Genomic DNA, 24,185 nt, shown 5'->3' with positions numbered 1-24,185 from the left:
ATGGCGGCGGCCGGGGACTGGCAGGACTTCTCCGAGTTCCGCGCGCCGGAGGCCGGGGCCGGGGCCGGGGCGGGCGGCGGCTTCTCGGCGCTGACCCGCAGCCTGGAGGAAAAGCTCCGCCTGTGCTTCCGCCCGCCCGGGCCGGGCGCCGAGACCCCGCGGGCGGCCGTGCGGCCCATCACCGAGCGCAGCCTGCTGCAGGGCGACGAGTGAGTGCGGCCGAGGGAGGGAGCGAGGGAGGGAGGGAGGGCGTGTGCCTGGGGGGCCGATGGGGTTGGCGCGGGGATTGCTGCTTGCACGGGGACTGGGGCGGGCAAGGGACTAATGTTTGCACAGGGACCACTGTTTGCACGGAGACTGACATGTGCAAGGAGACTGGTGTTTGCACAGGGACTTTGGCATGCAAGGGGACTGGTATTTGCACGGGGACTGGTGCTTGCACGGGGACTGGAGTGTGCAAGAGGACTAGTGTTTGCACGGGGACTCATGCATGCAAGGGGACTGATGTTTGCACAGGGACTGGGTTGTGCAGGGGGACTGGCATTTACACGGGGACTGGGGGTGCAAGGGGACTGGGGCGTGCAAGGGGACTGGGGTGTGCAAGAGGACTGGTGTTTGCACTGGGACCTGTGCACACCTGCAGAGGGGACTCATCCCCGCAGCCCTCGCCCTCCATCCTCCTCAGAACCACCCCCTGCTCACACCCAGACATGGGGAGGGGTGGAGATGTTGGGGACCCAAACCCCCTGTCAGGCCCCCAGAGTCCCTGCACCTCCAGCCCTGCCCTCCAGCCCAGGTTTGTGCCCAGCGCCTGGTTCCCTGCTGGCCGATGTAGCTTGCACCCATTCATTTATTGTCCCGTCTCCAAGAAGGTTAGTTATTAAGCTCCTCCTAGGCCTGGGTGTTGCCCCAGCTCGGGGTGGCCGCTAGATCTGTAAGGCAGCGTGTAGGGGTGATGCATGGTGGCATGGACTTAAGGGGAACAGAATTGTGTGGGACCCAGCAGAGACCTGTTGGGGTGGAACCTGGACCCGCACCCCACTAGGTGGGAGTTTGGAAGGGGAGGAAAGGTCCCAGGTCTTCCATAGGGGAGAGAGAGAGCTTGAGGGCAGACAGCCCCCACTTTAAAGCACTGCTGTGTGGAACAGGAGTGTGGGGCCTCTGGGAAGGCGGTGGGGGGTCATGCACCCCCCCCAAGGGGAGAAGATTAGTGATGAAGGCCAAGAGTCTGCCTTGAGTGGGGTGGGGTCCAGGTACGCACCCCAGATTGCTACAGAGCTGCTAAGGGGCTGGTCTTTGCTTTCATTCTCCTTCTGCCTCCCCCCTTTTTTGGGGGCACACCTACTATGCTCAGGGCTGACTCCTGGCTCTGTGCTCAGGGCTGACTCCTGGAGGGGATTGGGGGAGCATCCTCTTTGGAAAGCATAGGGAATGGTCCTGCCCTGTTCTGGAGAGAGTTTAGAATTCATGGAGATGAGAAAAACTTTTCGTGTGTGTGTGTGTGTGTGTGTGTGTGTGTGTGTGTGTGTGTGTGTGTGTGTTCAGTGCTTTTGGGAGAGAGCAGGCCTTAGGTCATTGAACCATTCCCCCAGCTTTAGCAGAAAATTAGGGTTTTTTTTTTGGCCCACACCCGCTGTCCCTCCTCACTGTCCTATTACTCCTGCCCTGAAAATTCTTTTTATATTTGTTATTTTGGGTCAGACCCAGCATTGCTTCAGGCTCTGTGCTCAGGGAATCGCTCCTGATGGCCTCAGGGGGATCATAATATGGTGCTGGGGGTCAAACCTGGGTCAGCTTCATTCAAGTCCAACACCTAACTTTCTATACTATCTCTCGGCCCCCTCAGTGGAGAATTATTTCATTTTTTTTTAATATTAGGGGCTACACATGCCCATGTGATGGGAGGGGGACCTGCCAGGTGCTTCAGAGTCAGGGCCATGCCCAGACAGCCTTGTGGAAGTGGGGCTGAGGCCCCCCATGTGTGTGGGACGGACCAGGGCCTCTTTCCCCAGCCCTAGGACCCCAACTCCAGCTTTGCTTTGCCTCTGGACTCTCACTGCTTCGTGTCCTGGTTTTGGTTTCAATTTGCTGTGAGTCAGACTTGAACACCGGGGTGTCACATGGGGTTCAGTGCTGGCTGCACTTTGACCTCTGTTAGCTGTCCAGGGTCCCCGGAAGGCTTTATGACAAGGAGATAGGGAACCTGGAGATAGAGAATCTTGGAACCCTGACTCTGCCGGGGTCTTTCTGAGAAATTAAGAGCACTGATTCTGCTTAGGGGACCCTATGGGATGCTGGGGATTGATGCCTGGTTGTCTGCATGCAAGGCAAATGCCCTACCTACCCACTGTGCTATCACTCTGGCACCTAAAATTTTTTTTTTTTTTTAGTTAAGAAAATAAATCAGGGCCCAGAGTGATGATAGCACAGTGGGGAGGTTTTGCCTTACACACAGCAGACCTGGGTTTGGTCCCTGGCATCCCATGTAGTTAGTCCTCTGAGTCTGCCAGGAGTGATTTCTAAGTGCAGAGCCAGGAGTAACCCTGAGCGCAGCTGGGTGTGGCCCAAGACCCCCCCCCCCCCACATTTGTTGGTTTTGTTTTTTGGACCACACTCAGCGGTGCTCAGGGTTTACGCCTAACTCTGCACTCAGGAATCACTCTGGTAGTGCTGTGAAGACCTTATGGAATGATGGGGATCGAACCCAAGTCAGTTGTATACAAGGCAAGCACCTTACCTGCTGTACTGTCACTCTAGCCACCTTCCAATAGGATTTTTTTTTGGCCACACCCGTTTGATGCTCAGGGGTTACTCCTGGCTAAGTGCTCAGAAATTGCCCCTGGCTTGGGGGGACCATATGGGATGCCAGGGGATCGAACCGCGGTCTTTCCTTGGCTAGCGCTTGCAAGGCAGACACCTTACCTCTAGCGCCATCTCACCGGCCCCAGATTTTATTTATTTATTTTTGGTTTTTGGGACACACCTGGCAGTGCTCAAGGGTTACTCTTGGCTGTATGCTCAGAAATCACTCCTGGGATGGGGCCTTAGTGATAGCACAGCGAGTAGGTCATTTGCCTTGCATGTGGCTGACCCAGGTTTGATCCTGGCATCTTATATGGTTTCCTGCGCCTGCCAGGAGTGATTTCTAAGCGCAGAGCCAGAAATAACTCCTGAGCACCGCCGGGTGTGACTCAGGAACAAACAAAAGAAACCAAAACCAAACTCAAACCCAAACCCAAAGGGTATGAGGTGCTCTGACTCCTGCCCTTTCTCCGGGCCAGGATCTGGAACGCGCTGACGGACAACTTCGGGAACGTGATGCCAGTGGACTGGAAGGCCTCGCACACCCGGAGTCTGCACCTGCTGACCCTGAACCTCTCGGAGCAAGGGGTAAGTCGGGAACAGAAGCGGACGTGGCCCTTTCTCGTGCCAGCCTGGGTCGAGCACTCACAGCAGCGTCCCATTGGATACACCCACAGACATGCTGAGTCTCCCAGCCTGCTCTGCCATCTGCCCGCTGGGGCCCCCTGCCCTTTGCTGCCATCGGCTGGAATTTTCCTCCACATGCTGAATGAGGCACAAAGCCATAGGCACATTCCTCTCTCTCTCCTCTCTCTGTCTCTCTCTGTCTCTCTGTCTCTGTCTCTCTCTGTCTCTCTGTCTCTCTCTCTCTCTTGTACATGCACAGTTGCCTCCTGAAGAAAGTTCCAGAAAGTTCTGGAGCAGGGTGCAAGTTCCCAAGTCTTCCCACTATGCCATTGTTGTTCTGGGTCTGTGGCGCCAGCAACCCTGCGCCTATCTTTGCAGGCTGCTCCTAAAGGGAGTGAATGATGATGCTTGATGCCTATGGGGCTGGTTTGGGGGGCAAGAAGGGAGCAGAGTCCAGGCCCTGCACAGGTACCAGGATTGGGGATTGAGCTCGATTCCTCCTGTAGGGTCTCTGCCATCTGGTTTTCTGGTCATTTGCCTTGCATGTGGCTGACCCAGGTTTGATCTCCGCATCTTGTATGGTTCCTGGATCCTGTTGGCATCCAGGTCAGCACTTGCCAACATCCCTATTTCCTGGGCTGCCTTCTTCCTCCTGCCCTGAGCCTCTTCTCAAGGACCAACCGGGCTTGGCCTGATGCACCTTTGATGGTCTGAAGACTAGAAATGCAAAGGCAGTTGTTGTATCTTCCTGGGGTCATTTTAAAATGAATCCGGGGACCGGAGCCATAGCATAGCAGTAGGGCATTTGCTTTGCATGCGGATGATCTGAGATGGACCCAGGTTCGATCCCTGGTATCCCATATGGTCCCCCGAGCATGTAAGGAGCAATTTCTGAGTGCAGAGCCAGGAGTAGCCCATGAGCACCACTGGGTGTGGCCCCAAAACCAAAAGAAAAAAAAAGATTAGTCTATACTGGGGGAAAGCAACCACCTTCAACTCCTCGCATGTCTATAGATAGCACCAAGTGTCTGCGGGTGTGGGCTCTGCTCCCTTGCCATCCTCAGCACCCCCTTGTGACGTTTTTCCTTTGTCCAGTCTGGTCACTGGGGTTCTCCCCGCAGACCCTCATCTCATCCCCTGTCCCGAGGACACACACCCTGTCCTGTGATCGCAATGTTCCCATGCATGGGAAGGACGCTTTGGAGAGTGAAGTTGATGTCAGTCTGGATGGCCCAGCTGGAATTCCTCGAGGCACAAACAGTCCCTTCTGGCCGCTGCTTCTAGCAGCTTCCAGCAGCTTCTGGTTCTCACCACTTCTCTCTCCCTTGCTGCGCTCCTGCGTTCACACAGCAGTCATGTCCTGATCTGAACCGGATCCTTTCTCATCAGGCACATCCCCCTGCTGGAACCGACCCAGTCACACCCTCCATGCTTTCCTACATTGCCCTCCCTGGAACCTCTGAGAAAGGGGGGTTCCTGGAGAAGGAATCTGCGAGCAGGAGCAGAGCTGTTCTCTGGTCTCTTATCTTGGGAATTCAGGGGCGCTTGGCTTCCCGACCCCCTGGAATTTTCCTTCCTCGGAATGCTCAGACTTTTTCTCAGGCTGTAGTGAGAGTCCCAGGGTGGTGGTAGGAGGGTGAGGGGTGCCTGATGCTGTGGTATCCACTGAGGTATTCTGCGAGGCCCTAGGCATCTGACATCCACCTGCTTGATTTTGTGTCTGTCGTGCTCTGCTCTGCACCCCAACATAGAGGCCTAGTGGTCACACAGCTCCCCAGTCACTTGTTCTTTGGCTACTAGGTATCACGAGCCATAGAGGATGGGGTTATTCCTGACTCTGTGCTCAGAAATTGCCCCTGGCGGGCTCAGGGTACCGTATGGGATGCTGGGAATTGATCCTGGGTCCATCCCAGGTTGGTTGTATGCAAGGCAGACGCTGTACCGCTGTGCTCTTGTTCCGGCCATGAATCGAATCCTGTGGCTTGTGTGTGGGCACTGATCCTCATGGTACTCACGGTGGGCTAGGACTATGGTAGGGGTGTGGGGGGCTGGTTCCTGACCTACCTCTGGCTAGTATCTCCTATGAGGTTGCCCAGTTTAGAGTGTTGTTGGTTCCCAGGGGCCCAGCAAGGGGTGGCTTCCTTCTGACTTGGATTAGGCATGGAGGTTTGGGGGTACAGAAAACAGCTCTCCTTCTGCTTGCCTGGCACCCTCCTCTTACCTGGGCTGCTCCTCCGTCTACTTGCTGTGCTCCCGAATCTTCCCAGCTCACCACCAGGCTTGCCAGCCTTTCCCTTCGGCGCCACGGCAGCTGGGGGGCCCTAGCCTGGATATCAAGTTGCTCCCCTTTATTGGTTATGGTGCTTACTCCTGCTGGGCCCTGCGCTGACATTGGTGTTTGGCCTTCAGGTTCCTGACAGTCTGCAGTTGGAGGCGCCAGACGCCGAGGACGTGCGGGAGGCGCTGGACATGCACTCGATCATCGTGTCCTGCGTGGACGAGGGGCCACTCTTCACAGCTGACCAGGTACCCAGGGCGGGGGAGACCCCGCAGGGAGGGCCCTGCTGTGGCTGAGTTGGTCTCCGGTATTTCCTGTTCTCCCTGGACATTCTGGTGATTTTTGGGATTATTTCTTTTGGGCCACGCCCGGCAGTGCTCAGGGGTTACTCGTGGTTCTGTGCGCAAGAATAGCTCCTGACAGGCTTGGAGGACCCAGCAGGATGCTGAAGATGGAGCCCGGGTTGGCTACATGCAAGGCAAATGCCCTCCCTGCTGTGCTAACACTGCCCTAGCATTCTGGTGATTTTTTTTTTGTTTGTTTATTTGGTTTTTGGGCCACACCCAGCAGCACTAGGGGTGACTCCCAGGTCTAAACTCAGAACCATTCCTGGCTGTGTCAGGGTGATGGTATGGGATGCCGAGGATCAAACCTTTGTCCTCTGCATGCGAGGCAAACACCCCTCCTCCCGTTGCTCCTGCTCTGCCTCCTAGGGACTTCTTTTGTTTGTTTGTTTGTTTTTTTTGGTCACACTCGGTAGCGCTCAGGGGTTCCTCCTGGCTCTATGCTCAGAACTCACTCCTGGCAGGCTCAGGGAACCATATGGGATGCACAAGATTCGAACTACCATCCTTCTGCATGCAAGGCAAATGCCCTACCTCTATGTTATCTCCCCGGCCCCCTCCTGGTGACTTTAAAGCAACTTTTATTTCTATTGAGAGTCTGTAAGAAATTCTTTTCTGCACAGTTAAAGGAGAATTTAGCTGCCCCGGGGTCATTTGTTGCTTTAGATGGAATGTTTCTTTTCTTGTCATTTTGGGGCCAGAGTTCTACTCCGGTTATCTGCTCCTGGGATCACCCCTGGCTGGACTCCTGGGTTGACCAAATGCATGTGACTTACCTGCTGTACCAGCTCTTTGGCCCTACCTGCGACTTTCTGTTTTATTTGGAGTTCGGGAGCCATACTTGTTGGTGCTCAGGGCTCATTCCTGGCTTGAGTTGGGGAGATCATGTGAGATTATGGGGTTCAAATCGGTGTCAGCCATGTGCAAGGCTAGCACTGTAACCCCTGTGCTGTCTTTCTGGTCCCCTTAGACATGGCTTTTTACGCTGTCAAATTTTCTCGTGTCGATATCCCGCTGACTTTGTGGCTTTAGCCTGGGATCTGGCCTGTGAGGAGAGCAGGGACAAGGGCTGGGACCCCTGCACTGCACGAGCTCCAGTTCTGTTCCTGGCAGCCCATGAACCCCTGGGCCCTGCCGGGTGGGCCCCTAAATCAAAGAGCACTGAAACACGAGATCAGCTTGCCCTAGGTACGCTCAGTTGCCCATCACAGGTCTTGTTCTGATCATGGTTCCTGACCCATCATTGGTGGCTCCATTTCTGACCCAGAAGTGTTTGCTGTTGGGGGCAGATTCCAGTATGGAGGGGGGCTTAATGTGCAGTTTGGGGACCCTATTTTGGCCCTGTGACTTCCCCTTTGTGTCTGGCTGCCTATCCGCATGTGTGTGTGTGTGTGTGTGTGTGTGTGTGTGTGTGTGTGTGTGTGTTAATGACTGACATGTCTGTGTTCCGGGAGGTGATTGAAGAGATCGAAGAGATGATGCAGGAGTCCCCGGACCTGGATGACCCCCAGACGCCCTCGCAGTGCGACCGCCTGTCCACACTGTCCCAGGAGCTCCAGACCCTGCAGAGGGCCGGCAGTGACGGCGAAGCAAGTAAGGGCCCGGGGTCCCTGGGGGCACCTCCTGATGGTTGAACAGAGGAAGTGGTGCTGGAACCACTGGACACTGCCAGCCCAGTGCTGCCCCTTGGCATAGTGCTCCCACCTGGAACTCGTGGAATCTGGGCTAGTTCCGGCCGATGGAGCAAAGCCCTGGCCAGTGGTGGGGATGGTGCGTGCGTGCGTGCGTGCGTGCGTGCGTGCGTGCGTGCGTGTGTGTGTGTGTGTGTGTGTGTGTCTGCATTGTCTGTTTGTGTTTTTCTCCGTGGTGTCTCTTCTCTCCCTTTTACCTCCCCTTTCTCTGTCCCCGCATCCCTTGGATCACAGATCACGGCCTGACCATGGCCCTGGCCCTGTCCCTCCCCTCATCCCGCCCGCCCTGCTTCTTCACCCCTGCACCCTCCTCCCTCCGCAGGGGTGAAGAGTCTCCCCGTGTCGTCGCTCAACGAGCTGCTGGAGGAGATGGAGGGTGCCATCCGCGAGTTCTCGGAGGAGCTGGTGCAGCAGCTGGCGCTGCGGGACGAGCTGGAGTTCGAGAAAGAGGTGAAGAACAGCTTCATCTCCGTCCTCATCGAGGTGCAGAAGAAGCAAAAGGAGCACCGAGAGTCGGCCCGGAAGAAAAAGCACCAGCCCCGGGACGGCGGCGCCCTGAACGGGAGGCATGAGCGAGGCCACGCGCCTGGCACAGTGAGTCAAGGGTTGGGGAGTCGGGCTGGGGGCCGGGATTGCCAGGGGCTCGGTTACCAAGCTGCCTGCACTCAGGACCCTGCAGAGAAATGAGCTTTCTTGGAGAGGGAGGGGACATGGTTTTCTAGAGAGTTCTAAAGGGAAATGCTCAGGGCAGGAGTGAGTGGAAGGAAGGAGCGGGAAGAAGAGGAGTAGGAGGAGGAGTATCTAGCACATTTTCTGCTTTGGTGTTGTTCTGAAGCCTCGCGATTGATTTCCCCACGATGAAACTTGGTCCCAGATAATACCTAGGGAGATGCGTTTCCAGGTTGACCCGCTGGCCACTTCACTGGGTCCCCAGAGACCTTCCTGTTTGCCGCCTTGACTTCATCAAGAGGCATTTTTCACTCTCGAGAACATGATCACAGATCGGCAGAGGCCCCATTCCACGAGGGAATTCATCCTCGGAATTGAGAGTCGTGGCTTCGACCACGAGCCACTGACAGACAGACCAGCCCACGCTGGCTCTTCCAGTATGCATGATACACCCGTCCTGTCTTTGTTTTGTTTTATTTGGCCACACCCAGCGATGCTCAGGGGTTACTCGTGGCTCTGTGCTCAGAAATCACACCTGGCAGTTTCAGGGGACCATATGGGATGCCGGGGATTGAATCTGAGTCCATCTTGGGTCGGCCGCATGCAAGGCAAACACCCTACTGCTGTGCTGTCACTCTGGCCCTGTCCTGCCCTTGTTGTCTTGCTTTACTCCAAGCACTGTTAGAGAGTCAGATTTCATGACGAGACATTGGGGATGCGGGATAAGAGGGGCTGTTAAGCACATGCCAGGAGACTCAGCCCATCCTAGGACTCTGCTGGGTCTAACTTCCCTCTCTGCTTAGTGCCAGCCTGGCATCTGCCTCTGCCCAGCACTTGGAGGGAGGGAAACAGGCCAAATCCACCCTGCTGGGCCCAGACAGGGAGTTGGGCCCGAGAGATAGAAGCGACAGGCCACTTGCGTTCGGGGAGGACTAGAAATGCCAAATGACGGATGATTGCAAAACCACCTGGGAACAGCATGTGCCAGTGGGCATGTCCCCAACCCTCTCCCAGGCAGTGGGCGCTTTGGCCAGAGACTGGATGGCCAGCCAGGGTTTATTTAACCTTTTGGTCTTTGGTATGCTGGGGGTGTGTAGGATCGTTTTCACCATCACGGCTGTCTGCTCGCAGCTGTCCTGTCGCCTGTGTCTCTCCGGAGAATGGGCACTTCTGGGCACCTCTGTCTCACCAGGTTTGGTACCCTCCCATTCTTTCCACACAATGGCAAATTGTATTGTTTCCTCTTTTTCTTTTCCTTTTTTTTTTTTTTGTTGTTGTTGTTGTTGGGACACACTTGGCAGTGCTCAGGAGTTACTCCTGGCTCTGCACTCAGAATTCACACCTGGCAGGCTCAGGGGACCATGTGGGATGCCAGAGATTGAACATGGGTCCATCTCGGGCTGGCTGCATGCAAGGCAAATGCCCTTCTGCTGTGTTATCACTTGGCCCTGGTTTTCTCTTTATTTTACAATATGCTCATTTCTTAGACCGAGGCTGGACTTTACAGGAGATGGGCCCTAGATTTAGAGGCTTGATATTTGAGTTAAAGTGTGTGTGTGTGTGTTTGTGTGTGTGTGTGTGCGTGCGCGCGCGTGTGCGTGCCCTTTGTATATGTGGGTCGTGTGGATCAGTTTTCTGTTTTTGGGATTTGAACCACCCAGTAGTACTCAGGCTTGCTCCAGACTCTGTGCTCAGGGATCACTCCTGGAGGGGGCTGCGGGACCATCTGGGGTACCTGGAATCGAACCCAGTTTGGCTGCATGAAGGGCAAGCACTCTACCTGCTGTAACTATTTCTCTAATCCCATCTACTTAATTATTTTAAAATATTTGATTCAGGGGCCTGAGTGACAGCACAGCGATAGGGCATTTGCCTTGCATGCAGCCGACCTAGGATGAACCTGAGTTCTATCCCTGGCATCTCATATGGTCCCCCAAGCCTGCCAGGAGCAATTTCTGAGTGCTGAGCCAGGGGTAACCCCTGAGCACCACTGGATATGGCCCCGAAACCAAATATATATATATATTTGATTCATTTTTTTTCTGCTATAAAAGTGAGCTAGGATAATAGTTTAATATTCAAGGCCTTTTCAACTATTTATCTATTTATCTGCTTTGGCATAATTCATATTTTCTAATGGATTGAGAACTGAATTGTGAAAATATTTTTTTCTGATAAATGTATAACTTGTGCTTTGTGGCTCAAATGGAAAGAATTAGATTTGATAAAGTATCAGGAAAGCAAAATCAATTTTGACAGCTCCGGATAATATTTTAATAACGATTTGAATATTTTTACTTGGTAATGCTTTACATTTAATTACGGCCTTCAGTTTGTTTTTCTTGTGTTTCAAGTATTTTAATAAATTAACATTTATTAAAATCGCTTCCTACAAATTAAATCGGAAAAATCACGTCACATTCAATAGGCTATTGAATATAATGCAATTTATTAGAAAAACTTTAGTATTTCATTTTCATTGGGACCTCTGGAGTATAGAGAACAGCTTTGGAATACACATAGAACTGGGGACGTTGGAAAGAGAGGGAAAACAGTTTTAAATGGCATTTCTTTCTTAACCTTTTAGTCTGCCCCTGAGCCAGTATTACACTTTTTCCAGGATTTCCTGATGGGCTCCAGGTCTGTGGCCAGGTGGCCCTGTGAGGTGGCCCCCAACTTCAAAAAATCCCGCCCACCAAGGAGACCCCTGTCCACCCACAAGACACACCCACTCTTGAAACTACGCCCACCCAAAGCCCATCCTAGCCTGGCCTTGCTGAGCAAGACTTGGGTGGGCCGGGAGAGGGGACACTATGGTGACCATCATCGATGTGACACCGTGACAGTGCATCGTCCTCTTGTCCTGAGGGGAACCCCCTCTGTCTGTACTTTCGCATTGTTGATCCCCAGGAGCTGTGCTTTGCTAGGGCAGGAGCGATCCTTCCACAGCCCCTTCCTAAATCTCCCAGTCTGCTCTGGTCTTGACATCTTAAAAACTTCCACCCACTCGAGACTTAGTTGGGGGCTCTCTCCTGCACCCCCTGCTACATTGGCTTCCCCAGACCCTTCGCAGCACCCAGGCTCCAGGAGGTCCCCGCCACTCAGTTCCAGGGCCTGACTCACCTAGAGAGAGATGCTCCTAGGAGCCACGCTTCCCTCCTGCCTTCTGCCCTTTCTCCCCCGGCAGAGCAGTGTCTGCACAGTCCATCCCCCCATAGCACCCTTGCCACCTCAAGGCACCAATCTGCTCTCCCCCCTGGGTGTTCCCAAATGGGCTGACGTTGACTGAAACATAAGTCCCATCGTCCTCAGAGGGCTGATCTTTTTTAGTTTGTTTGTTTTGTTTTTTTATTTTTGGGTCACACCCGGCGGTACTCAGGGGTTACTCCTGGCTCTGTGCTCAGAAGTTGCTCCTGGCAGGCTCAGGGGGACCATATGGGATGCTGGGATTCGAACCACCATCCATCCTGGATCGACTGCGTGCAAGGCAGACACCTACTGCTGTGCGATCTCTCCGTCCCCATGGCTGATCTCTTTTTTAAAATAATTTTTGTCTTGATTTGTTTGGGAACCATACCCGACTATGTTCAAGGCTTACTCCTGGCTCTGCACTCAGTTACTCCTGGCGGTGCTCAGGGGACTTGATGGGATGCCGGGTATTGGGCACCGATCCCGGGACTGGCCACAATCAAGGCAAATGCCCTCCCTGCTGTATTACCTCTCCACCCTGGGTTTATCTCTTTAAAACTGATTTTGAGGGTCTGGAGAGATACCATAGCAATAGGGCATTGGCCTTGCACACAGCCGACCCAGGACAGACCTGAGTTCTATATCTGGCATCCTATATGCTTTTTCAAGCCTACCAGGAGTAACTGCTGAATGCAGAGCCAGGAGTAATCCCTGAGGCTGGTCCGATGGTAGTGGTTTATCAGAACTTATTAATGTTAGTATCACAAAAGTTGGCATCACAAAATGTTAGTATCACAAAAGTTTGACTGGCTTTAAAAAAAAAAAAAAAGGAGTAACCCCTGAATGCTGCTGGGTGTGGCCCAAAAACCAGAAACCAAAACCAAAACCAAAACAAAAAAACCCAACTGATTTTGACATCCAAAGGCCGTATTACAGGACATTTGACCAGGCACTTGTCAAACAGTCTGATTTACCTTGCCACGCTCTTGATATGTTCTTTTCCTCGCTTTCTCCTGGCCCTGCACACAGCTCCTCAGTCCTCTCTGCCAGCTGCTCTCCAACCACCGTCACAGCCCCCGCTGCATGCCAGCCAGGCCTGTGAGGGGATTTTCTGGCTCTATCTGGCCTTCCCCTCCCTGATGGGGGTCTCTTTGCATTTGTCTAAATAGTGGTCCTCAAACTATGTCCCGCAGGCCACATATTGTATTTGTATCTGTTTTGTTTCTTCATTGCAAAATAAGATATATGCAGCGTGCATAAGAATTCATTCATAAGTTTTGTTTTTACTATAGTCAGACCCTCCAATGGTCTGAGGGACAGTGAACTGGCCGTTTGAGGACCCCTGTTCTAAAATGTGGCCTTAATCCCTTGCATCTTTCCCCATCACCTCTCTGCAGCCTGGAATCCTTTATGCCTGTCTGTTCTGTCTCTTATGACTCCTAAACCCCTGGGCTCCGGGCTTGGGGACCCCCCCCACATGATATGGCCCGTACTGAGGTTGCCGGCTACTGGGCTGGAGAGGGGCGGCCAGGCCTAGGACTACTTAGACTCACCAAGGAGAGGGAGGGAGCCTTGGACCTTCTCCCGGAATGTTCCACCTGGTTATGTGCAGGGCTCAGAGGCCCCTAGGGGATCACCCCTAGGGATTCCTAATTGGTAGGGACTGAGTGAGGGGGGACATCCGGCTACCAGTTTTGCTCAGGGACATCCAGAGCTACACCTGGAGATGCTCTGGAGATCACATGAGGGCCTGTCTGCAGTCAAGGCTTATACCTTCATGCTTGTTCTCTCTCTCTCTTTCTCTGTCTCTCTGTCTCTCTCTCTCTCTCTCTGTCTCTCTCTGTCTCTCTGTCTCTCTCTCTCTCTCTCTCTTCCCCCCGGGCATATATAGGTATAGAAAATAGTTTTGCTCATCAAGTGTTTACTGATTAAAATAATCATTACATGGGGCCAGAGGGATGGCACAGGGGGTAAGGCACGTGGCCAACCCAGGTTTCATCCCCAGCACCGTGTGCCTGCGCTGTGCCTTGATGGCAGAGCTAAGACTGAGCCCTCCTGGGGTGGCCCAAACTGTTTCCCCTGTCTCTTGATTGAGTTTATCCACAGACAGCCAGGATGTACAACTCCCTCAGAACATGACACACAAGTCCTGGGGACCCTGTGGGTTAGTGAGGGGTCTCAGGGCATCCAGGGAGGGGCCTAGCTTCCAGAACACCCTTGATTCACATTTCTACGGTGACATCTTTCTTTTTTTGGTTTTCGGGTTCACACCGAGCAGTGCTCAGGGGTTACTCCTGACTTTGTGCTCAGAAATTACTCCTGGCCAGGGTCGAGAGACCATATGGGATGCCACGGATTGAACCCAGGCCTCCCTGTATAAGGTAAACACTCTCCCTCCCTGCTGTGCACTTGCTTCGGTTTCAAAGGCGACATCTTCCTGCCCAAGTTTTCCTGTGAGGATGTTTCTGACTCTGCATCTCTGGCCGTCTTGGACCCGTGCATACCCCATGTCTGGGCTCCTCAGGGAGGGTGCCTCCCTCTTTCTGGGCTGTCACTACTGGGCTTGTGAATGAGCAGCTTGGGTGGCCTGGAGATGTTTGGGGTATGCAGTGAAACCGATGGGGTTCCTGAGTACATGTCAGGAGACACTGAGGTGGCCGAGAGCAGGAAGGGGTCCACTTAGCTGGACTGTGAGCCTCCTTGGGATTCTGGGGTCTGGGAGCACTGGTAGAACTTTCTGGATGTCTTGGACCTGGGACCTCCCTTTAAGGCAGCAATGCCACCAAGAGATGGCCCCAGAGTATATTGGTTTTTAGCATGTTAGCTAAAAAAAATGTAATTTGGGGCCGGGAAGGTGGCGCTAGAGGTAAGGTGTCTGCCTTACAAGCGCTAGCCAAGGAATGGACCGAGGTTCGATCCCCCGGCGTCCCATATGGTCCCCCAAGCCAGGGGCGATTTCTGAGCACATAGCCAGGAGTAACCCCTGAGCGTCCAACGGGTGTGGCCCAAAAACCAAAAAAAAAAAAAAAGTAATTCATAATATAAATTTGTCAATGATTACTAAAAAGTATGTTGTGAAACTGTAAAGAATTTAGTGAGCAGGGCCCGGAGAGATAGCATAGCAGTAGGGCATTTGCCTTACATGCAGCTGACCCAGGAATGACAGTGCTTTGATTCCCGGCATCCCATGTGGTCCCCTGATCCTGCCAGGGGCGATTTCTGAGCAGAGTCAGGAGTAACCCGAGTGTCGCTGGGTGTGCCCCAGAAACAAAAAACAAACAAACAAAAAAAATTAGTGAGCAAAATGAAGTTAGTTTGCAGTTCTTGAGGATCACACTCAGCCGTGCTCAGGACTCACTCCTGGTGAGGCTGGGGGAATGGAACCTTCCCATTGTGTTTATCACTCCAGCCCCATTTTGCACTTTTGTCAAAACAAAACTAAGCCCCTACCTCCAACATTTGCACTAATCAGACTGTCTCACAGAAGAGGGTTAAAATTGATGCATCCTTGGGAGGCCAGACTCGGGTGATAGCACAGTGGGGAGGGTGCTTGCTTTGCATGTGGCCAACCTGGGTTCGACCCCTGGCATCCCCTGAGCACAACCAAGAGTGACCCCTGAATGTAAAGCCAGGAGTGACCCCTGAGCATTGTTGGATGTGGCATCTCCCTAGCTCCAAAAACCAAACATTCGAAGCTTCCTGTTCCTTTGGAATGTGGCCGGTAATCCAAGGGAACTGGGTTATCAGATCCCCTGGCACCCAGCCTTTTACCCATTTTGCAAAAAATGAGTGTGAGAAAGGCCAATGACACCCAGTAGATCAAAGCACATAAATATGGAGATATTTCAGTCTCCCTGGGGTGGGTAGGTTCCTGGAGACCCCCTGGGGAGGCAAGGGGCTCCTCTCTGCCTTTCTTTGTTTTGTTCTGTTTTTGGGTCATATCCAGCGCCGCTCAGGGGTTCCTCCTGGCTGTGTGCTCAGAAATTGTTCCTGGCAGGCTCAGGAGACCCTATGGGATTCTGGGATTCTGGGATTTGAACCATCATCTGTCCTGGATCAGCTGCGTGCAAGGCGAACGACCTACTGCTGTGCTATCTCTCCGGCCCCTCCTCTCTGCCTTTCTGGGGTGGGGTGCATGTCTCCTTTTCTCCTGCTCCCGGTCTGGTGTTGGCTGATTATGGCAACTCGCTGCCTTCCTGGCCAGGCTGACATTCCTGTGACTTCCTTTTCTGGGGCCCTTGTCCTGCAGGAGTCATGCGACAGGAATCTCCCCGTCTCTGACTCAGCAGCCCGGCTGCAGCCCCAGCCGCCCTGTGCCGCCTCTGATGCCTTTGAGGGCTGGTGGCAGGTCGAGATAAGGAGGCCAGGGATGGCCGGACCCTGGGACCCGACCTTGGCAGGACAGGGAGTTCTAGAAGCCTTGTGGGTGGCTGTAGAAAGAAAGCCAGGCTGCTTTGTTTGTAGTTACCGCCGTCTCTTGCAGGCGTTGTTGCTGGCCTGGCTGGCACATGGCGCCTCCTGGGCTCTGCTGTCCCATTTTCTGCATCGACAAGGCAGCAGATGGACAGAGGAGACAGATGGGACAGGGCCACCCGTGGGCACTGCCTGCCCTGGCTTGGCTTTGCCTCCTTCCATGTGGGTAAACAGCATTAAATAAAATGGAGATTTGATTGGGGCCAGAGCAATAGTGCAGCGGTAGGGCATTTGTCTTGCTTGCTGCGGATCTAGGACAGACTTGGGTTTGATCCCCAGCTTCCCATATGGTCCCCTGAGCCTGCCAGGAGCAATTTCTGAGCGCAGAGCTGGGAGGAACCCCTGAGCGCCCTGGGTGTGGCCCAAAACCAAAAATAAAAATAAATAAAGAAAGGAGGCCTGATTGATCCTGAAGCAGGTGTCCCAGGTCTGGGGGGAGGAAGTCCTGGTGAGTGTCAGTTGGAAGGGACTTTTCTGTCCTTGTCTCCAGCAAGATCTCTGGGGTGGGCCCTTGCTCTGCTTCTGGAGCAGAGATCGGCGAGTTTTTGAGTTTATTATTTTCTTAACAGCCTTTGGCACCCGCTGTCCGGGCCTCCTCACTAATTCGGTCTCTGCACTTCTCTCTCCACCCTTTTCTGCTTTTCTGCCGCTGCTTCAGCGCTTCAGCGTGGAGGGGATCTCGCACGTCCTTCAGCTGGGCCTGCGCCACACCTTTGGGAGCTCGGGCGGAGACAAACAGGTGCTCCTCCTCCTCCTTCCTTCCTTCCCTCCCTCCCTCCCTCCCTCCCTCCCTCCCTCCCTCCCTCCCTCCCTCCCTCCCTCCCTCCCTTCCTTCCTTCCTTCCTTCCTTCCTTCCTTCCTTCCTTCCTTCCTTCCTTCCTTCCTTCCTCCCTTCCTTCCTTCCTTCCTCCCTTCCTTCCTCCCTTCCTCCCTTCCTTCCTTCCTTCCTTCCTTCCTTCCTTCCTTCCTTCCTTCCTTCCTTCCTTCCTTCCTTCCTTCCTTCCTTCCTTCCTTCCTTCCTTCCTTCCTTCCTTCCTTCCTCCCTCCCTCCCTCCCTCCCTCCCTCCCTCCCTCCCTCCCTCCCTTCCTTTCCTCCCTCCCTCCCTTCCTTTCCTCCCTCCCTCCTTCCTTCCTACTTCTTCCTTTCATGCTCCACTGGGCTGGGCTGGGCGGTCCTCTGTGAGTGAGGGTCCCCAATGCTCTGCTAAGGGATGAGAGAGAGAGAGAGGAGAGAGAGGAGAAAGAGAGAGAGGAGAGAGAGAGAAAGGAGAAAGAGAGAGAGGAGAGAGAGGTGAGAAAGAGAGAGAGAGGAGAGAGAGAGGTGAGAAAGAGAGAGAGAGAGGGAGAGAGAGAGAGAGAGTCAGTCCAAGCCTCTGGCTAACCCAACCTCAAACCCTATTTCCCAGTCCCTTCTTCCCACTCACTTTAAAACATGTAGATAGTCCCATATGGTCCCCTGAGCCCGGCAGGAGTGATTTCTGGACGCAGAGCAGAGTGTTGCTGGGTGTGACCCAAAAATCAGAAAGAAAATAATTTTAGTTGTAGTTCAAGTCACATGGTTATAATTGAAGTTAATGCTTATGGCTTTAATGGACTAAATGACTTCACTCTATGAACACTCTATGAGCACCCGAGACCCTCTGCCCCTAATGCTATGTTGCGACTAGTTTGTAAATCTCTTTGCTTTTCTAGGGTGTGGACTCCAATCAATTCCCATGAATAGCTCTATCTATTTTTATTATTAATAATCGCTTTATTCAAGCACAGTGGTTGCAAAATTGTTTATGATTGAGTTTCAGTCATAGAATACACCATCCCTCAACAGATCCATTTTCTGCCACCAATGTTTCTAGTTTCACCCCCGGCCTCCTTCCTATGGGGCAGGCATTATACTTCCTCTTTCTCTCTCCCTCTCTGTCTGTCTCTCTCTCTTCTCCTTTTTTTTTGTTCTTTTATTTTGGGGGGGGGCCCACCTGGTAATGTTTGGGTTACTTCTAGCTATGTGCTCAGAAATCGCTCCTGGCTCCAGGGACCACGTGCAAGGCAAATGCCCTACCGCTTGCGCCACCACTCTGGCTCTGTCTCGCTTCTCCTTTTTGACACGATGGTTTGCACTATTATTAAAAAAGGGGTATCTTCATTAACATACCACTGTTTCCCCTTTCAGCACTCAGTTCTTTTTTTTTTCATATTTGTATTTTATTTTATTTATTTTTTTAATTTTTTATTTTTAATTATGAGAACAATGATGCAAAGAGGACAAGGTAAAGTTACAGTGGAAGGACAAAAGCCCATAAACAGAGTTCTCAGAAGAAATCCCCTTGCTGACACCTAAATACTGAACTTACAGTCAAAAAAACATTAAGAAAAATAAGGCAGAACCCATGTACAATTACTTTGACCACAAGTCCCCAGATTGTAGTACATTATAACATTTCTTGGCAGTACACAAAGCAACCTAAAGCTATGAGATTTATGTGACTCCTTAACATTGAAAGCACTCAGTTCTTATCCAGAGTGATCATGAATAGCTCTATTTTGTATTTGAGGTTTTTTTTTCTTTCTGTTTTTGGTTTGGGGGCCACACCCAGCTGAGCTCAGGGCTCACTCCTGGCAGCCATGGGTATTGAACTTTGGTCAGTCACATGGAAAGCCACTGCCCTACTCACCTTCCTCTCTCTGGGCCCTTACATCTTGCATTTTTGATCAAGAGTGGTACAAACCCCGTCCCCTAGAACCGAACAGAACTGAGGGTGGTGTGGTGGAGAGATTCCACATGAAGACTCTGCAGCCCTCTGGATGAGAGTGGTTTTGGGGAGCGGCGAGACAGGAGGCTCCCTACAGTCACATCCAGAGGCCATGTTTGGGGATAGACAGGCCTAGTGGAAGTGACAGGTGGCACCAGAGGTCAAAACCGAGTTTATCTTACTCATGTCAGTCAAATGTCTTTCGTCTTTCAACACTTATGAGTTCTCTGGTCAAGAATGTAAATAATGGGGCCAGAGAGATAGCATGGAGGTAAGGCATTTGCCTTACATGCAGGAGGTCATTGGTTCGAATCCCGGCATCCCATATGGTCCCCTGTGCCTGCCAGGAGCAATTTCTGAGCCTGGAGCCAGGAATAACCCCTGAGCACTGCCGGGTGTGACCCCCCCCAAAAAAAAAAAAAAAAGAATGTAAATAATAACAATGAAGAGTCAGAGTGGTCTTGAAAATGACTTAGTGAAATACCTTAGGTCCCCGCAGAAGTGGGTGTTTTTTGGTCTTTTATTTATTTTGGTTTTTTAAATTTTTGACCCACACTTAGTGGTGCTCAGGGGTTTTTCCTGGCTCTGCACTAAGGAATCACTTCTGGCAGGCTCCAGGGACTTTATGGGATGCTGGAGATCAAATCCGGGTCTGCTGCAGGCAAGGCAGAAGCCCTACCACTGTGCTAATATTGTTCCGGGCCAGAAACGAGCATTTTAAAATGACCCAAAATCTTGGGTCATTGGCAATGAATTGTGAGTTGGATTCTTTAGCTGTCCTGTCAATTCCCGCTGCTGCTTGCTGAATATACTGAGGAGTTTGCAACTAAGGCGAGGAACAGGTGGAAAGTCCAGATGCCATTTGGGCCTTGAGGAGGTAGCTTAGTGGCAGAGCGCTTGCTTTGCATGTGTGAGAGCCTGGGTTCCATCCCCAGCACCACACACCTATACACGCACATATACCTGCACACAGAGACACAGGCTAGAGGCATGGGAGTAAGGTGGTTGGTCACTGGGCCCGTGTTAGGCAGACCCCAGTGGCTGGGACCATGAGCCCTCACCCTGCTCCGTGGCACGCCAGGTCCCCTTTCCCGACACCAGTCGGGACCTGCATCGTGACTGTCACAGAACTTGGCAGGTGAGGTCGTTGCGATTTGAGTGACTTAGTGACTTGTCTTTCTGTTTCTCCTTTGATAGTACCTGACGACTGTCATTCCTTATGAGAGCAAGAACGGGTCCCCTTCAGTGGAAGAACTGCAGATCTTAACCAAAAGTGAGTGGAGACCGACATTTTACAATTCTTTTTTTTTTTTTTTTTTTTAAACCAGGGGATCAAAGGGCTGGAGAGATAGCATGGAGGTGAGGAATTTGCCTTTCATGCAGAAGGTCATTGGTTTGAATCTTGGCATCCCATATGGTCCCCCAAGCCTGCCAGGAGCGATTTCTGAGCATGGAGCCAGAAGTAACCCCTGAGCACTGCCAGGTGTGACCCAAAAACCAAAAAACCAAAAAAGAAAACGGGGGATCAAGGTAGACTGGAGTTGGCTAAGTGTGATACTTGTGGTTGTTTTACCTTGTCATTTAGTGAGCATAATTTCCATAGTTCATATTCTTTTTTTTTTTTATCTGCCACATCCAGCAGTGCTGAGGGATTATTACTTTTGTCTCTGTGCTCAGGAATCGCTCCTGCTAGGCTCTGGGAACCCTCTGGGATGCCGGAGTTCGAACCTGGGTCGGCCTCGTGCGAGGCAAATGCTGTACCACTGTACTATCACTCCAGCCCTACTATTTTGTTTTCTGATTCAGAAAATAATCCAGAAAATTGGCATGAACGGCTGTCACTAGGACAGACCCAGGCTTTGTCTTTGGGCACCAGAACGGGAGTTGTAATTTTTTTTTTTTTCTTTTTGGGCCATAGCCGGTGACGCTCAGGGGTTACTCCTGGCTCTGCACTCAGAAATCACTCCTGGCTTGGGGGACCATATGGGATGCTGGGGATTGAACCCAGGCCTGTCCTGGGTCAGGCGCTTGCAAGGCAAATGCCCTACTGCTGTGCTGTTGCTCCGGCCCCACACTATTATGTTTTCTGATCCAGAAAATTGGCATTTACGGGCTGTCACAGGGACAGACCCAGGCAGTGCCTTTGGGCACCAGATTAGGAGTATTTATTTATTTATTTATTTTTTTGATCTGGACGTGAATGCGCTTTCTCTCCTTTGCAGTTCTCCGTGCCATGAAGGAGGACAGTGAGAAAGTGCCCAGCTTGTTAACAGATTATATTCTGAAAGGTGAGCCCCGGGGTGGGTGGCTGGGAGAGTGGGCCGGGCTGGGAAGCGTCTTAAGGGGACAGTTGGAGAAGCTGATTCTCCTGCCTGGAACAGGCGAGGAGGGAGCATCACCTTTCCTTTGGGTTTGTCTCCATGGGCCACACCCGTCAGTGCTTGCCAGCCTGTGGTGGTGTTGGGGACCCCGCCTGGAGCCCTGTGCGGAATCCCTCCCTGTGGAATCCCCTCTGTATGTAGACCTTCCATGCCCTCTCTGTCCCCCTGAGCTAGCTCCTCAATCCCCAGTCTCACCCCTGTCTGAGATCCCGAGCCAGAAATGACCCCCACAGCTAAGTTGTTAGCACCGGCACGCTGGGGGGGCAGTCCTGTTAGGAAAGGTGTTATAGTGCATACAGCTTCACCCATGCACCCTAGAGTGTACCTATAGCCCTACAAGGAATGATCTCTGAGCACAGAGCTAGGAGTAAGCCCTGAGCACTGTTGGGTGAGCTCACCCCCCCAAAATAAAATAATAAAGGGAGGGCCCGATCATCTCTGGTCCACCCAGAAGGATGGTTTTGGGGCCTCTCTAGCAGGTTGGCCAGAGAGGAGGATGGGTCGGCTGTGAGATCAGTTACTGCTGCTTTTCCGTTTGATTTTGGGGCCACACCTCTGTCCCCCAGACCAGACCCAGAGCTCCTAGGAGTGGTGTCTGTGTGCCCCTGGGGGGCCATGGGTGGAGGGGTGGGGGACACAGGCCTGCGAGGAGACAGAACCCCCTTTTTTTTTGAGGGTGCAGGGTGGTTTCATGCCCATCCCTGATGCCACTTAACATGGGCGGAGGGGAAAGGCCTGTCTCGGACCCCCTGACACCCGTTGTTGTCTTTGTGTTGTGCTAGCATTGGCATGAGAGCTGCGAGGCTGGCAGGTTGGTGCCCACAGCTGGGAGCGGGGACCTCTGTGCACCCAAAACACCTACCTGTTGCTTTAAGGGTCGTGGGGTGGGGCTACGTGCAGGAGGAGGCACACAGGGGTGGGGTGCTTTTGCCACCCTCTCATTGGCTGCTGGGAATGTTTGGGGTGGGGCCTGTGTGAAGGTTTGGGTGCTCCTGAGCTTACCTCTGTGCATGCCCTTCCCTCCCCCTGCTGCTGTGCTTCCATGATGGGCATCTGGGCTCCCTGGAGCCTGGGAGAGATGGAAGGGACATCCCAGTGGGCTCCTGGGACCCCAGGGTGCCTGTTCTCCAGTCCTGCAGCTCCCTGTTGTCCCCCCACTTTTCCTCTAATGCTGCATCTGCATTGTCTGGGGCCTTCAGGGGGTCGCTCCCTCCTCCCTGGGGCACTCGCCTCATCACAACATTCCTGGTGGCCCTGTGGCCTACATGTGTTCACTGAGGATAGAGGTTGGAAGTGAGGACGTGAGAAGGGGCTGGGAAAGCTGGATGTTGTGGGACTGATCGAGCACTTCCTCGTTCCTGTGGCAGTGACCCCAACCACGGAGCCACAGAACCCCAAAGCCCCCAAGCACAGCACCAGCCATACGGGTGTCCAACCTCCCATTGTGGCTACACCCTCAGCTGTGGCCTTCTGTACCTTGCTCTGGAAAAGTCTAATCATGTCTGGGAGGAGCTTCATGGCCACAGTCGATGGTGCTCAAGGATCACTCCTGGGGATGCTCAGGAATCACTCCTGGCAGTCTCACGGGACCCTATGGGATGCTGGGGATCGAACTTGGGTTGTCCACGTGCATGACAAGTACCTTCTGTGCTGCTGTGCTGTTGCAAAGGGCCCCTTGGTGGCTTTTTTGCTGTCCTTGTTGCTACTCTAGCTCTTTGCCTTGATGCCTCCCTAGTTCTCCACCTTCAGGTGTTTCTTGGTTCTTTTGTCTCTGAATCACTTCCCAGCCCGACCTGCAAGGTCTGGGGGTGTGGGGAGCTGACCCATGCATCCCCCCACCATTGCTGGAGGGCCACGTCTGTCTTGTCTGAGGCTCAGTTGTGCATTCTCTGCCCTCCTTGTCTTCACTGATGAACGTTTCCTCCCTGCAGTGCTCTGTCCCACCTAGGGTTGCCGCTACTGCGTGGACCCCGAGCTCCAGCCCCTGCTCCCAGCCGCCCCAAAGCTGCTCTTGGCAACTCAGCGCATTTGCACTTGGCTTCGTGAGTCAGTATTAACCGGATCCCGCCCTGGCGAATGCTCCACCGCGCGCCCCCAAGAGCAAGAGCTCCGGCACCTTCTGGATTCTGCAGGTGGCGTGCAGGACCCTAAACTCCATACCTGGAGGGACCCTGCAGAGAGAGAGAGAGAGAGGCCAGCAGGAGCCATGGATCGCTTTATTCTCTCCTGCATGTACTTGGGGCCCATCTGTGAGTTTCCGGGGCTTTCTAGCTGGAGGAAATGGCACTGAAGGACAAGGTCCAGCTGCAGGAGCGCTGGCACTGATCGGATGTAAATGACCCACCAATTGCAGTATTATGGCCAGACACCCTGAAACTCGGCGCACCCAGCCACCTGGGATGGCCCCAGAACACCAGGAAGCACCAGCTCCTCTGGGCTTCCTCCTTGCTGAGAAAAGGAAGGACTTGGAGAGATAGAGGGACATCACCACAAGATACCCCCCACCCCCATTCCTGAATGGGCCATTCGCTTTCGGGACCTTGTTTTCCTTTACTGGGGTGCTGAACACTTGTCTTTGCGTCCTTGTGTATGCCAGAGGGAAATTAAAAACGGGGTGGGGGTTTGTTGGGATAGCTTCTCTGCTCCCCTTCCTCATTTCATTCTCACCTGATTTTCTGACACCTCGATTCGAGAAAGGTCCTCCCAGGGGGACACGGGGCCTGGGAGGCTTTGCCAGTGGCAGGCAAGGCCACAGAATCATTAAACGTCGGAACAAAAAGTGCTGTCTGCTTGCAAGCTTTATTTGCACCCCGAGAACTTCTTGGGTGATGGGCCTGTGCCTGGTAGTGATGACGCGCCCCCCTGACTCCCACCCTTTAGCTCCCGAATTGTTCCAGGGGGTTAAGAAGGGACACTACACGGCAGGCACCAAGTGCCATAGATTTATTTAATTCTTCAGGAAATTAGATTTGTTTTTCTTTCGA

At 52.9% G+C, this 24,185-nt stretch overlaps 1 protein-coding gene across 1 annotated transcript; it reads left to right on the top strand.

Moving 5' to 3' along the window:
- On the top strand, nucleotides 1–23,529 carry FEZ2 (fasciculation and elongation protein zeta 2). Its single transcript, XM_049784700.1, has 9 exons — nucleotides 1–209; nucleotides 3,282–3,390; nucleotides 5,839–5,955; nucleotides 7,506–7,644; nucleotides 8,065–8,336; nucleotides 16,732–16,812; nucleotides 20,018–20,093; nucleotides 21,043–21,108; nucleotides 23,133–23,529. Exons 1-9 carry the CDS (start codon nucleotides 1–3, stop codon nucleotides 23,147–23,149), a joined length of 1,086 nt encoding a protein of 361 aa, XP_049640657.1. The 3' UTR covers nucleotides 23,150–23,529.
- The last annotated feature ends 656 nt before the right edge of the window (nucleotides 23,530–24,185 follow it).

The sequence above is a fragment of the Suncus etruscus genome, chromosome 12 (assembly GCF_024139225.1).
Source record: "Suncus etruscus isolate mSunEtr1 chromosome 12, mSunEtr1.pri.cur, whole genome shotgun sequence".
NCBI lineage: Eukaryota > Metazoa > Chordata > Mammalia > Eulipotyphla > Soricidae > Suncus > Suncus etruscus.
Note: the sequence above shows the minus strand (reverse complement) of the source record. Positions and strands in the feature narration are given on the sequence as shown.

Bases quoted from the DNA above. Each gene is read 5' to 3' on its own strand.
- FEZ2 (XM_049784700.1), top strand. From the start codon at position 1: ATGGCGGCGGCCGGGGACTGGCAGGACTTCTCCGAGTTCCGCGCGCCG. The intron at 210-3,281 runs GTGAGTGCGGCC...TCTCCGGGCCAG, and splicing joins AGCCTGCTGCAGGGCGACGA to GATCTGGAACGCGCTGACGG. The intron at 20,094-21,042 runs GTGAGTGGAGAC...TCTCCTTTGCAG, and splicing joins ACTGCAGATCTTAACCAAAA to TTCTCCGTGCCATGAAGGAG.